General features: G+C 40.3%; 1 protein-coding gene across 5 annotated transcripts in view; it reads left to right on the forward strand.

Annotated features, from left to right (window-relative positions):
* The window catches only part of b4galt2 (UDP-Gal:betaGlcNAc beta 1,4- galactosyltransferase, polypeptide 2), a 165,292-nt gene that overhangs the window by 66,780 nt on the left and 82,516 nt on the right, over positions 1-15,996 (forward strand). For all 5 annotated transcript variants that reach the window (XM_069692285.1, XM_069692283.1, XM_069692286.1 and 2 more), the window contains exons 3-4: positions 14,004-14,122; positions 15,493-15,609. In XM_069692285.1, the coding sequence (XP_069548386.1) occupies positions 14,004-14,122; positions 15,493-15,609 (236 nt within the window). The remainder of the gene's footprint in view (positions 1-14,003; positions 14,123-15,492; positions 15,610-15,996) is intronic.

The raw sequence follows: 15,996 nt of genomic DNA on the forward strand, positions 1-15,996 counted from the left end.
CATATAGCCCAAACTTCGCCCTCACAGTCATTAAGGCATTTTACACCTAATCTAATTACATTAGAGGGCAAAATCATTAAATAATGAGCCATTATGCAACCATTTTTAGAGGTCAAATTAAGCTGTTTGCTGAACTGGAGAGGAGTTGAAGAGGAGTTCTCCTTTTGTTTTAGTAATTTAATGGAGAATTACACTCAAGTTAAGGATCTGGCTACATTTTTATGAGGATGTCATCTTTAAGAAATAAACTGTCATTTCTTCCACATTTCATGTTCATTAAAGGTCCAGTAACTTTCCACCTCACTGTCTGTGTGGGTTCAGAAAGTTACGCATATATCCTTCTACACTGGTAATTATAACTTTTTTTTTTTAATTTTTTTTTTAATCATTAATCCTTCTCCATCCTGCAGTTATGAAGTTGTGCCTTTTTAAAATGGGCCTTTAAAACTGAGGGGCCAAATTCTGATAAGTTGATGAAATATTAAATGAATTGCCAACAAATTTAATAATCAATTCTTTCAGTAATTTTTCAAGCAGAAATCCTAAATATTCTCTGCAGCCTTATGTTTTAATGAACTGATTCAGTTCGGTGTCTTGGTTGACTAAAACAAGCTGTCTAATATTAACACCCTGGGCAGGGAGAAATTAAAGTTTTCCCTATTTTCTGTCATTTTGTAGACTCACTGTAACGATTAATTAAGAAAATAACCTGGAGTCAATAATGCAAATGATGATTAGTTGCAGCCCTATTAGTCTAATTCTTGCCTCTCCCATAAGGAACCCTGTTACAGTAAACTGTAGAATTTTTTTTGCAACAAATTACTAAACAGTCTCCTTCCATTTCTGAGCTCCTGCCATGCAGAGAATTGCGATCCTCTGACTAAAGGCTCTTGTCTTTTCTCAGATTCAGTTTTGTCAGAAGCTGTTGAAATAACAGAACCCATCTCCCTCTTGAATTCAATCCGCTCACTCAAATGTCAAAATTTCAAGCTAAACCTAAGCTAAACATTTTTTTTTTTTAATGTCTTCATCGCTCTGTTTGTCCTTCTGTCTCTTTGCAAGCTTGGCACGAACGCTTTGAATTAATTTAAATTACATTTCTCATAAGCTTTCAGGTCCACCTGACTGTCTGGTGTCCGCGTGTGTGTTTAGGATTTGCGTCCGTACACAGTCGGAAGCATGTGTATAGTCTTTAATGGTGACGGACAGGAGAAAGAAATTCCAAGGAGGAAAAGAAGTAGAGGAGATTAAAGCAGAGGAAGATCAGGACAGACGTGAACAGAGGGACACTGATACTCTCAGATGGGTTTAAGTGCGTCTGTCTGCAGGTGTCTGCGTGTCGTTGAACACATGCAAATGCACACATGCATGCAGGAAGTGTCAAAGTGCGGCATTCAGAAATGTCAAACGTCAGATTCAGTTCGGTGACAAATGTTTGCTTGACATGAACTGCTCACTCAAAGACTATTTAGTTTCCTTTTCTGTTTAAACCACCATTTAATAATCCTTCTCGGTCAAACGGACACTGTGCGTTTGCTGGGGATTTCATGTTTGTGGGATGTACAGTTGATCCAGTCGTCCAGATTGACACTCTGCTGGAAGGATTTTGAGATCTGATCCTGAAGGTTTAATGAGATTAAGTTTGTTTGTGTGCTGAAAACAGCTCTGCTCTATCTTCTGAAACTATCTAAATAAATTTGGACACATTTTTCAGACTCGGCCCAACACATGTGGAGGAAATAATTGAGGGTTTATTTACAAAAAAAAATGTACCGCCACAGACGAGTACCATATGCACCAACTGTTGGCTGATTGTTTGAATGTGCTGCTTAATTCCTTCCTTTTTCTGTGTCTCCACGTTAACAAAATGGAGCCATCCATGTTCAGACTTCTCCGTTTTTCCGTCAAAATGCTTTGAACTGTTTTCATCGCCAAATTCAGCAGCTCAAGTTACTGATGTTCATCTTCATCAACCGTAAATTTAAGATCGATGAAGCAGGGACGACTGAGGTTTCATGAGCAGCAAACGTAGCAGCCCAGTAATGACATTTCATTTAACGTATACCTCAGGTTGTAAGCGACTCAACATTAAATAATAGATCTATATTATGTGTTTCCCATTTAACACTCAACTCCCTGGTATTCCTACTATGTATATGTCCTCTTCCATGAAGCAGGACATGTTGCACCACCCAGAAAACACAAACCAAACTCTGCATTTCTGTTGCTGTCTGTGCTACTTTCAACGTGCTTCTGTATTCACTTGTGTTCTCTGTATTTGCAGCATTTTTTTTTTTTTTTTTTTTAATCCTGCACCTGTCCTATCAAATCTGTGTTTCCTTAATTTCCTAATGTTTTTTCTATTTGCATGTATTTTCCCAAGTTGCAATGCGCTGAGCTCTGAGGGCCACCGTAGATTATGCCAAATAATAACTTTATGTAATCTTAAAGTTTGGGTTGGACAGAGTTAGCAGCTAACTTCTGAAATCTGACTTCATACTCAGTACGGCACCAGCACTGAACATATTCTGCAGTGTTATTCCTGCTTATTGTATCTTGGCGTCACGAGAAGTGTCTGCATTGTAATCCTCTGGCAGCCTGAAGCGAGCTCCCTGCACCATTTCAAGTGTTTCCCACCGACCACTCCAAACCACGCGGTGCTCTGACAGCATCGTGGTGTCTGCATGTGTTTGGCTGCTCAGGATACTTCTGAAAATCATGTTTGTAATCTGTGTGTGTGTGTGTGTGTGTGTGTGTGCGTGCGTGCGTGCGTGCGTGCGTGCGTGCGTGCGTGTGTGCGTGTGTGTGTGTGTGTGTGTATTTGGCAGTACAGCTACAGGTCTCACTTCCACTGTCCAGCTGGAACACCGATGTGGTAGATGGCACGTGTGCAGATCCATGTACACACACACACACACACACACACACACACACACACACACACACACACACACACACGCACACGCTTATGCCCACAAGTTACATGCACACATAGTCCCATGCTGGCACGCTAGCACTGCTTCATCTGCCAGTCATGCAGATTTGGTATCATGTAATGGGGAGAACAGTCCAAATCACACCAAAAACAGCATCTAGGGAAATACACACAACAGCACACGGGTTTGTGTGGTTGGGAGGGAACAGCGTCTCTGTGCCTGCTGTCCCTAGATTACTGAGAATAGGTTAATTCCAGATTAATAGGATGATGATAATAAAGGATTACATTTGCATGATTGTCAGGTTTTTTTTTATGAGCCAACTGATCAACGGTCCATGTGATTAAAATTAACACAGGATTATTTTTCTTGGCCCTCCTCTTTTCTGTGATTAAGGAGCATTTCTGCATAGTTTATAAGAGGTAAAACAAAGCTAAATTGCTTTTATTTTGAAAGTAAGTTGTATTTTGTCGGTCAAAAATACTTCAAATAATTGAATATTGTCTCTGTACAAACTAAGATAACAATATATGTACAGTGTGTGTATTATTGTGCGTTAAGTGTTAAAGGATTATTTTTTTCTCGTTGACATTCAGTGTTAACAAGAAATTATACAAGATGACTGTGAAAAGCCACAAATCAAAGGATGATTCTGGTTTATTTCAACCTGCCATATTTCCTATTAATCTCGTGGCTGTGCACGCTGGCTGACTTCCTGGAAACTGAACAAATAAAGTTTGATGGTGTCGTTATTGGAGATCATGGAGTCAGTTATGTATTCTGGTGTTAACTCCCTTCAATCCTTTAAAATGGTAGCCGGTGAAATGATTTTTAACCCGGTGAGCTGTTCTCTCTCTCTTGTTCGATCTGGTTATGAGTCTGGCTTTAGCATTCTGAATCAGCTGAAGTTTATTTCGGCTTTGTTGTTTAAGGGAAGAAAAAAGTGGATTGTTGTGAACTCACCTCAATGCAATGAATGAATGAATGAATCTTTTTGTGCGACTCCTCATTTTCTCAGATCTCACTAGAGACTTGAATGGAAAAAAAGACAGGGTTGAAATAACCCCAAAATCCTATTAACGCCTGAACCATCCAATTGTCCAAATTTCCTTAAAAAACAAAACATGTACCACGTCAAAAATACAATAAAATTGTAATTAATTTAGTTTCCATCTTTGTAAAATTTTTTTTTTTTTTTTTTTTTAAATCTTTTATGGAAATAAGAGCTAATAAGTAGTCTGATGACAGTTAATTAAAGGCTGTTGTGAAGTCAAGGAGCAGAGAGGCAGCTACAGAGTCTCTTTATCATTTGCACTTTGTGCTATAAAGTGAGTTTCTCTTGATATTTGATGTCTGACAGCCTGTGATTCAAAGCTAATTAGAAACCTAACAACTACAGTAGCAGGACTGCAGTGTAGTGAGACACCACCTTCATTTCAGTGTTGTGTTGCCATGGTATTTGGCGCTCGACCTCACACTTTCTGTCGTCTCCCCTTCACTTTGTTTTTCTGGTGTTTTCTTCCCGTGTTTCTTCAGCTGTGTCATTCTCTCTTTTTCTGATTTCATCTACACTTGCTTTAATCAGACATTGTAAACCCTCGTCTTTCAGGCTCTTTCTTCCCTTTATTATTTCTGATGTTGCCTTTGTCTCTCTTTCGCACACCCTGCTGGGATACGTTGTTGTTTTACACGCATTCTCCATCTGTTTCATGCACCCCACTTTCCAACCTCTTCCGTCTCCGAGCGAAAACACATCAGTGAACATACTGTGCATGAGGATTTGAGCCATTAAGAGCCTTTTGCCTGCAACACTGGTGCAGAGTAGCAGCACTTCAGTAAATGCTGATAAAAGTTGTGTTACTTGATGTAAGAAAACAACAGCATGAAAGCCCTTTTGTACAATCAGCACTCAGTTCATCAGCCTGCAAAAAATTCACACTCATTAATGAAGTTTCTTGTGAAGGCTTGTCTGGTTACATACATGTTGTTTGTCATACATTACACCAGAAAATGAAAAAGAAAGATATTTCCTGATGATTAAAGATCGTGACTCAATGGATTCGTAGCTGCTAACGTGTCTGAACAGAAGAGCAGAACAAATCCGAGGGGAAACGCCTGTGGCAGAGCTGTGGTTCTTTGATTCCACATTATAATCTGTTTCAGTGGAATTGTGATAAAAGACAAAACAAATGGAGCTGGTAAAATCATTTTATGGATGCATACAATGTCACACATTCTGTCTAAACACTAGTTAAAGAACGTCTTATCCAGTCACATTTAATCAATCTTAATTGTGCAACAAGCTCGGACTCTTTCTCATAAAACTGCTGCTAAAGGTTGTTCTTGGTCCTAACTGTTCTAATAATAATATGTCTTAATGTTCAGAGTCACTCCTTCACTGTGTAATGTAACCTTCATATAGGTTCATGTTTTAGCCAACAGCTGCTCCATAATTATTTCAACGCGTTCTGAGAAGCCATGATTTTTTTAGGTTGCTTCTGGAGATACCCATGAGCCTCGAGTGCCATTGCTGCAGAGAAGGAGGCAGAAATCAGAGCTTTAACGGATCCAGAATCCAAATTGTGAATTCATTTAAACAGCTGAATTAATGATCATGTCTCGACATAGTTAAACTTTTAGCTCCAGCTCCAATGTGGAGGTTGCGGTTGAATTATTTGCTTGATTTTTCATCTACACAGGCTTGTGTTGATATTTTCTTACATAGTTGCTCGTCTTTTTCAACCTGCTATTACCAGACCCAAATTCACTGTGTGAATATACAGGTCTGGCCTCAGAAGATTGTGTCCAGGTGTTGCACCCTAAGGGGTGTAGACCTCGAGTTAATTTGGAAACTAATGGAGCAGCCTTTAACCAATCGACCACTCGACCAATTATTAGAACTACATTGAGAAACAAACGCTTGACTTCAACGTCTTCTCACTGTGCCACCCCCACCGGTCACTGATTGGTCTGCCCTTCAAAGTGGCCAACCAAACCTCAATGCAAGCATGGTTTCCAGACTATAATGACAGTGAAAGACGAACCCACATTGTCTTTTGTGCAAGCAGCTCATTACAATCCACAGTTAGGTTTTAAAGTAAAACTACTTCTAGTGGTGGTAAACGTAAATGACAATCTTGTGTCCTGGAGAAGTGACGCAGTTCAGATGACATCTGTTTATTGTGAGTTTTTTCTTATTAGGAGGAGGATGGCAATTGGTTAGATAATTCGATACAACAGCAGGTTTGGGTGCAGGAAACCGCTGTTTGCTTCCTGTTTCTAACCACGAATCGGGACAGTTTTTAAAACCTCGTTCACTGTTGCCATGATGATGAAGATCGCATAACTTTAAGGTAGAAGAAATTGTAGCACAAAACATGCTTCAAGTCATAATTTCAACCCTCACCTTGTGGGTTTTGTGTCTAAACCTGATTTAGGAAACACTCCTCAGGGTCGTATTTGAGGGTAGGAACGATTGACCTGGTTGTCTGGGTTGGAGGACTTGTTGGAAGAAAATGAACGGCACTTTTATTTTCTAAACCTTTGACACTTGAAATAATACTCTTATTTTTCTATCTCGTCCAAATACAGTTCTCCTCTCCTGCTTGGTTGTGATGTCTCTTCACTTGTGCATCTTTTGTACAAAACAATCTATTATCTGATGCTGTTTTAAAACATTTGGATTTCTGTTCATTTTTCAAGGTCTCTCATCGTTGGTCTGTTCTTGGAAATTCACTCTCTTGTGCTCTCAAGGGTACGCTGGCTGTTTGAAAGACAGCTGCAGAAGGGCAACCTTTTTAATCCACGAACAGACCAGTTTAACATCATCCTTTTTGTAACGTTCATGTTTCCCTTTTCGTCATCTGGATTTCATTTTCCAGCAACATTGCTTGCGAGAACAAAGCTATCAGTTTGTTGATGTTGCAGCCTCCTCTGCAGCCTTTTGTACTCGACGTTGTTGAACTGTGAACGAACACACCACTGTGTTAACCCTTTATCTCTTCATTTCAGGCGGCCCGGAATGGTATGTACATACGCAACAACGCAAACAGATGAATGGATGTTTTTTTGCGCGTCGAGCAGATTCTTAGATTGCAATAATCCTCTGATCCCAGTAAATTCACACGAACATGCAGACCCAGAAACATTCGCACACAAACAGGATTTCATAGTCTAACACAGCCTTTGCCTCCAATGACTTCAACAATCCACAAAAATTACTCTTGAAAGGAGGTGAAAAAGGGAGGAGGAGGATGCCAACATAGGGACAAAAAGAGATGACGATAAACACAATGAAAGGCATTGTGGGAGAGGCTTTTTCTGCCATTCGTTCCCTCCCTCCTCTCTAACACACTCTCTTTTGTCCTCCCCACCCCATTGTGTCTCTTTCTACCTCCACCCTTTTCTCCCTTTCATCCAGTTGGGAAGAATAGCAATTATGGTGTACAGTTGGTAGAAGCACTTGTAAATGATTGAAGGGGAGGAGACGGGGAGAGTGAACGGGCTAATAAGATTCAGGGAGCTGAAAGTCTCTATTGTCACGGAGTCTGTGTCAGTGGGAGGCAGGAGGAGATGAACGATCTCTCCATCCCTCTTTTCTCTCACTCTTTTCTCTACTTCTTTTTTTTTTTCTTTCCATTTATTCGCTTTTTCTAACTGTCATTTCCTCATCTTCCTGAGGCCAGAGAACCAAACTCAATTATAAACTCAGAACTTTTCTCAGAAATCTGACCCTGGCGCTGCTTCAGTTGTCACTTTGTGAAGGCACAAAAACTCTTGGAACAGGACTGCTGATTAACAACCAGCCTGTCGTGTGGTTTTGCACAGTCAGATGGCCTGGCCAGTGGCTCTGTAGCGACACAGCCACTCGTGGTGTTATGTGCATGAACTCGGACTTAAGAGGAAGAAGAGGAAGACAGTTGTTTAGTCTACTGCCAAATGCAATCAAAGTAAATCAGTTATCTTTTTATGCCGTTTTGATCCCCTTCATCTGTGCAGGGAAATGTTTTGTTAGTGTTAATTTAGCATTCGGATGTATAACTGTTAACACTGTGCATGGAGACGTGATTGTGGCCTGGAATTATGGATTTGATTGCAATCACTGAACTCGCCGTCTTTTTTTGTTATTTGAAGCACAGTTTCAGAAAGCAGTAAACACCGTATTTAACAACGTAATTTATTTTGACTGATCAACAATTGTGCACGTATTTCAACATGGACTCATGAGGACATGTAAGATTGAGTCTTTTTTTTTTTATAATTGAGTCCCTTTCTAAAAGGGATCAAAGATTCAATCTGAAATGCGGTCGACCCAAACGGACCCAAATATAGAGAGCACTGTTGTTATTACTAGTTGGTAACCATGGCAGCATGATGCTCCACCGTGCACTTCACAGTTCACACCGTCGGCCTGACCTCACAAAATATTTTTTTCTCCTGCACTGATTGACACACCTCATGTTCAGAGCTGACAGACCAAGTGGCAAAACCAATCTATTCATGAGCTGCTGTTTTGAGGCCTCTGGCATTTTGGGTGGCACCATCTTGGTTTTTTTGGGCCAGAAGTGACCATATTTGGATGAGCTGGGGAGGAGGGAGGGTTGCTATGCATGCCCAACTATACTGGAAACCTGACTGGACCTCAGTTCTATCACTCAAACCAATCATCCCCCCCCCCTCCAATATACCTATATTTGAGGCCCAATATCTATTTAATGATTGACTCATTTCCAGAAGGACCACCAGAAAACTATTCAGAAGGAGTGAATTTAGCAAATGGAACCAGAATGACATGGGAACAATTTATTGACTTTATATTTCATTAGAAAAAGTTGATGATTTTTTTTGCAGTCTGTTGGTGTCAGAGTTTTTTTTTTTTTTTTTAAACCAGCCTGTAGTGGTCCTCCAATGGTATTGAGTACCACTGTGATTGTAAAGTCACTTCTGCATTGGTTTCACTTTTCAGACCTGGAGATTACATCTATTTGTTTACAGACTATTTATTAGACATATTGACACAGAGCCCATATGTAGCATAGAATAGGGCTTACCTAAGGCTCTCCTCAGGTGCCAGGACCAGGTGGACCTGTAAAACGCAGTAACCATGTTCAGTGGAGTGGAACGAGAGTGACAGGAAGGGAAGACGCGGTCTGTCAGCTTTGATATGTATGAGGTGAGAAGGGCAAACAAATCAACAACATGAGACAGGAGGCAGAGAGCCCTTCACAATATCTGAATGTATACCACGCCACACTGAAAGCCCTCCAAACCAACAAAACATTGTGTGCTCACATTTTTATCCTGTTTCCTAGTTATCAAGTCACACCCAGGCTGAATCACAGCCTCAAACAGGCCAACTCGCTCTGTGTGTGTGTGTGTGTGTGTGTGTGTGTGTGTGTGTGTGTGTGTGTGTGTGTGTGTGTGTGTGTGTGTGTGTGTGTGTGTGTGTGTGTGTGTGTGTGTGTGTGTGTGCGTGTGTGTGTGTGTGTGGGGTGGGGGGTGGGTGTGTGGGTGGGTGGGCGTGCGTGCGTGTGTGCGTGCTTACAGCCCGAGGTGTGCGCTCAGTTTATTGTGTCAGTACATCTGCTGCTAACCTAATGGCGCTGAGATTTTGTTCATTATTATTGTGAGGGGAAAATTTGGTGGTTATACAGTGTGTGTGTGTGTGTGTGTGTGTGTGTGTGTGTGTGTGTGTGTGTGTGTGTGTGTGTGTGTGTGTGTGTGTGTGTGTGTGTGTGTGCGTGTTTGTAAATGTGTGTGCCTGTGCATATTACTGTGTATGTTTGCTGACAACGCAGTGATGTATCTCCCAAAGTGCAGCGGGTGTCCCAGATAGAGCGATCAAGCACCGTGATTATAATGTATTACTGTAATATCACCACACAGATAAACATGTGATATTAGGTGTGTGTGTGTGTATGTGTGTTAGATAATTGAACTACTATCAACGTAACACATTACAACTTTCATTCATCATTTTTCTATCCAAACACACATTCTGCCTTTATTCTTTCTCTTTTTTACAGTACACACACACACACACACACACGCACGCACGCACGCACACACGCACGCACGCACACACACACACACACACACACAATTTATATTAGTCATGTCTTGTGTGTCAGCAGCACAGTCATGCCAGTATTTATTCTAAAAGTTCTCTTTATCTTTGTCACCCAGCCTGTCACCTGTCACCATTTTTAATCAAAGTGACAACATTTGTCATTTTCTGTGTCGCAGATCTTCTTTTTTTTTTTGCAGATGCTCTGAACTGACGTTCAGATTTGATCATTTCTGTCGTGTTGGCTTGACATTGGTAAAAGCATAACGTGAATTCAGTGTTTTTTTAGATTAAAGTTCATCATTTTGGGAAACATGCTTATATGTTGCCGAAAAGACTGGAAGGAGCCGCAAAACAGAAATGGAAGAAAAGCAGGTGTTTGGTTTTATAGAAGCTAAACTACGAGTTGTTTTCCTTTTTAACATTTCTGTTTGTGTACAGATTAAAATATAAATCTCGTATATCTCAGTTTTGTCTCCTCTGCGGCACCTATGGTGATTAGAAGGAGCTGCAGCTGTGTTATTGGAAGCTGATGAGTCTGGAGAGGTGTTTTACATTTTAAGTTTCTTTGACATTTGCGGGGTTGTGCACCATGAATTCATCTCCCAGAGTCAGACTGTCAACACCGAGTTCAATTGTGACGTTCCGAGGCGACTGAGGGAAAACATTTGATGCAAATGACCTGAACTGGGGTGCGATGGTACTTTGGTTCTCCAACATGACAAACCTTCGCTCGCAGCGATTCGGAAACGCATGTGTTTATCGCCCACAACAAAGGAATCGTCGCTCTTCACCAGCACTACTCGCCAGATTTGGCTCCCTGCAACTTCTTTCTGTTCCTCAATTATTTGTGACAAACTTTAACGTGCACTCTCTGCCCAAATTCCAAGTGCGTGACAAATTGCTGACCACTGCTCCCAAAAACGTATGTAACTCAGGTGCTGATTTTGATCAAGCGACCAAACCTGAATTATACTTACTCACAACGGTTATCGCTTCTCTGCGCACTGTTCGCTTGCTACAGGAACAGTTTTGGAACGTTTTGATCCATCCTCTTTTACTTTATATTTAGTACACATAAAAATATTGGTTGATATGTTAATATCAATATATTTTTTACATCCTGATATCAGTATTGGCATTGGCACCAAACATCCGGTATCAGTCAGGCTGTAGTTGAGATTGTGACACTAAAGCTGACATGACGATCAGTTTAATTCTCACTTGGGCCACATTTTAAATGTTTGTGCAGTCATTTTACGATATATTTATTTTGGAGAGATGTTTCCCTGCAAAGCCAAGTTTTTAATCCTCAGGAGGAACTATTGTAACCCTGATTAAAGTGCTCTGTGCTTCCAGAAAACCTAATATATATCATGCTGCGTCTACAAAGAGAGCACACAGTTATGTTACAGCCAGGGAGTCTGCTGCAGACACAGTGCACTAAAAACATACGATACTCTCACTCTCACTGCCATGTGCTCGAGTTGGAACTTGGCCTAAATATAGCAAAATCTCTGAAGTAGGTTATTTGTTTAAATTTAAAAGAGATGGTGAGCGTGCGATGGAAAGTTATATTTAAAATCTCGTTACCTGCTGCTTGAAGCTATCTGCTTTGTTAATTAAATCATTTTAATGTAAAAAAAAACAACAACAACAACAAAAAAAACAATACAACTTATGATCTAAGAATAGCATCCTTTGTGCTGCAACTTGTGTTTTGTGTGTTGTTGTGAATTTTTCTTTTGCTGTGGGAGCCAAGTTACAGAATCACTGAGACGAGATGAAAACACCATGTTCCACTTAGTGTCTCATTAATGCGAGAGAGGAAGCCGTGAAAAAGACACGAGTGTGGAGAGGATGGAGATGGAGGGCCAGAAGTGGTCAGGGGAGAGATTTGCATTCAGCTCTTGTGGTGTGATAAAGAGGTGTGTTATGAACATGCAACCTTGTTGCCATCAATCGCACTCTTCACCTGCGCAGCGTTGATTAGAGGAGACCTCTCAACACAACGCTCATATGCCGATGCTAAATGGATTATTATCTCGTAGACCTGCGTGTGCCTCAGCTCACGTTCTGCTCTGCTCTGCAGTGCAGTGAGCACTATCTATTGTTGCACATATCATGCAACGCAATACACACAGTGCCCCCCAAACATATGTTAACAGTAGATTGAAATGTCTCTGTTCTGTACTGTCGAACGTTTTCTAGTATTCATCAAAATGTCTCAAAGGATAAGGCTGATGTTTCTTTATAGTTTTCTCACTGAGTCTGTATCTCATTACGTCCCTACTCTGCCTACAGCACTTAAAGCACTAATATGCTTTATTGAAGAGCATCTGAAGCACTCTTACACACCATTATGATATCTGTGTCCAATTTTTTTTTTTTTTTTTTTATCTTTTGGAAACTGACAATCCAACAGAGCTCCGAGCGTTCAAACAGGTGTGCAGGGTGGAAAAAGGTCTCATACAGCTGAGCGCCACACCACGAATGTCTTTGAAGAGCGACCGTCTTAAGTGTGCACCGATATCCTGTCTCAGTTGGATGGTTGGCCTTTACTGCTGCCCCAAAGTGAAGCTAAACAGATGTGAGCACTTCATATAAAACTGGTTTGTAAACCTTAAGTATCAAATGTGTAATTTTTTAAAAGCAGAAAAGACATAAATTGTTTAAGTTACACAAAATCTTTTCAGCAAACATTCAAACAGGAGTGCATTTTTGATGGACTATTTTCAGGTGTGGATTGATATATTTGTGAGCATTTGTGGCTGAAGTATGTGGTTTTGCTCATAGATTGTGGTGTCCGTGTTCTTTGTAATGAAGAACATTTATTGTAATTCTATATGATGTGTTTTAATGTGTCTAAAGTTTTGGAACAGCATAATGTTGTATTTAAATATACTCTATAAATAATCTGACTTGACTCAACTCACTCAACTGAAACAGGGTGACTCATTTATTCAATACTTTTCAGACAATAGTGGAGCTTTATGGCACAGAGGAAGAAGCTGCATTTATCTTTGGACACGGATGCATGTTAAGCTTGTTAGTGAGGTTTATTTAATGCTGGTTTCGGCCTTATGAATACAGGATATCATCAGTCTTATCCTTCAAAAATATATGTGGGATTTGTGTGGAATTATGTTCACCTAAAATGATTGTTTACACACACTACCATACTATATTATAACAAATATAGTACAGTAGTGATCAATTGACTAATTGACAGACGGGCATTGAGTTTTGATTGATAACCATCATGTAATATTTTATAAAACTGAATCAAATGATGCTTGGTCAATCAGCTAATGAGTTCCTGGTTTGACAGAGAAGAAAAAACACGGGCTAATGAGTGACGTTGTGCTGCAGAATGAGCGCTCAGGATCTGGTTTGTTAAAAACAGGGTTGTGGTTGCGGGGCTTTGGTCCGAGCCCAAACAGCAAAGTTTGCTCATATATTTTAATGATGCTTCTTCTCAGAAGGAGGGGCTTTATTTATCGTCCAGGCCTGAGATGTAAAAGGAACCCTTCTTTGAAATTAGTCTGAACGCACAATCTCATGCACACAGACACACACACGCACATGGATTGATCCGCCGGTACGCAAAGGAATGACGGGTAGATTTGTGGAGATATAACATACCTTTATCAGTGCAGCAGCATAATTACCTTCCATGTTGTGTTGATATGAACTGACTTCAAAGTCTTTGTTTATTTTTTAGGAATGTATGTTTTCCAAATTCTGTGCATCTTATTAAATGCTGCATTATGCACAGCGTATCCCTTGAAACCATTATTTCTGAGCACATTGCTTTGATACACGTAGTCTTGCTTTGAAGCTAAAAGCTCTCTCTCGCTGTCCCTCGCTCCCTCTTTGGCTTTCTTTCTTCCCATCATCTTTTTTGTTTTCTTTCCTCCTCTTCTCTTTTTATCCTCTGTCTTCTCTCTTATCCTCTTCATCTCGCTAACTCTTTCCTCTTTCCTGTTTTTGTCCCACAGTGGGGCGTTTGTTGATCGAGTTCAGTTCCCAGATGACGATGGAACGAGTGCAGAAAGAAAACCCCAACGTGACGGAGGGAGGCCGATACACGCCTCCTGACTGCCGGCCCAGATGGAAGGTCTGTATAAGCCTCTCTTTTGCCTTTTTTATTTTGAATAAACTACATTTCCCATCGCAAACATTTACCAGCAGAAGCCCATTTCTGTGCGTTTATAACAAAATATTGTTACGCATGATAAAAATCTTAAGTTTTGGGGCAAGTCAAAAATATTTAACTGAGTCTACTGATGAAATAGCATGCCACTATGAAGTGATATTAGGTAAAAAAAAAATATGAAAAAGCAGGTCAAAAGTATGAAAAAGTAATAAATTATGACATACTCAGTTATTGATTGATCATTTGAAAGAGAAAGTACACATTATGAAATAATATCACACAATTTTAACTAATTTATTCAAAATTCTGTAAGTGAAAGTCACATTTATGGGTCTGTGTTACTGAGTCAAAACTTCAAGGGAATATGTCAACATTAGTTAGTTAGAGTTAGTTTCACTTCATATGTTTTAATTTTGACTCACTAGGTTCTTATACAACATTTAACTCCTGGCAGACATGGGGTTTCATGTTTTCTCTGAGTATTGGATTAAATTAAGAAAGGTAAACCAGGCATCATTACAGAATATTTGTTTGGAAGGCAGCTTTTAGCACATTTAAAGGAGCACTAAGCCATAATGGCATTTTAGCTCATTTCTGTTTTGGCAGTCAGCACTCCACTCCTTCTTCTGACGTCACCACACAAATAACAACAGCTAATATGAGCTACTGAGCTAACTACAAGCTCCGCTGCTTTTGTTACACAGCAAACCAAGCTGGTCCACTACAAAGTGGCCGAGTATTCAGGCAGTTATAAGTCAACACTAGCTCAAATTTAGTGGCTACAAAGAAGATGTACTTTGCTTTAAAGGTTTGACTTTCGCCTCTGTGTGATGCGTCTCTGAGTTCAGGGTGCTTCCACTAGCAGCTTAACTATCACAATGCTTAACTGTACAAAAACCAAGGTCAGTTTGCTGCCAATCTTCATCTGAATGCAAAATGACCATGAACTCTCGGTACGTTACAGTTCAACCTTGGACCGTTCAGACAACACGCTTTACAGTGCGGAGATACCGGACGATGTAGGCCTGGAATCTGTTTCAAATGTATGACGAGACTGAGAGCTGCGTTTTTAGCTGCATCATTCAATATGAGATGAATTATGTACACTGTGCTAATAACGAGGGAGATTTCCTACTGAATTGACTCCAGCAAACACTCATCTTCTGTTGGTGCACCTTTACCGGATACACATACACTATCTCTTGTGTATTGATTCAATGAAACGGTTCTCCAACTAATTGATGTGTGATAAGCTCGGTAAACTTTGTGTGTTGTAGATGTTCCTATTGAAAGCAAACAGGTAATGATCTGAAACTGTCCCTGGTGTTTAGGTGGCCATCATCATCCCGTTCCGTCACAGGGAAAATCACCTGAAGTACTGGCTGCACTACCTCCACCCGATCCTGAGACGGCAGAGGATTGACTACGGCATCTACATCATCAACCAGGTAGACCGGCTTAGAGCCTGAATGCTGGTATGCAGCACAGTAGGAGCAGGAATCACTTCTTAAACAGTGTCTAAGCTGAGGTTAATCCTTAAGATGAATTTTGTGTTTGAGAAAAAAAAGTAAGGATAGTAAGGATTAAAAGAAGAAAATCTGGCTGAAAATCATTTGTTTGGGACAATTATCTGAGTTGGTATCAACTCAGCTAGCTGCAGCACATGTTCCCCGAGACGAGACATTTTTGTTTAAGTCTTGTTACTACTTTTTTTTATAGAAAGTCTGAAGTCAGCTAAAAAGACAACTAGTCAAACAAGGGTCGTCTCTCTCTTAGTCGGCACCACAAGACCTTTTCAAATCGCTCTTCTTTTTCTAATAAGACAATCCAAATCC

This window comes from Brachyistius frenatus, unplaced genomic scaffold (assembly GCF_029030835.1).
Source record: "Brachyistius frenatus isolate BFR_SWC_R1_liver_20210118 unplaced genomic scaffold, ASM2903083v1 Contig_12, whole genome shotgun sequence".
Taxonomy (NCBI): domain Eukaryota; kingdom Metazoa; phylum Chordata; class Actinopteri; family Embiotocidae; genus Brachyistius; species Brachyistius frenatus.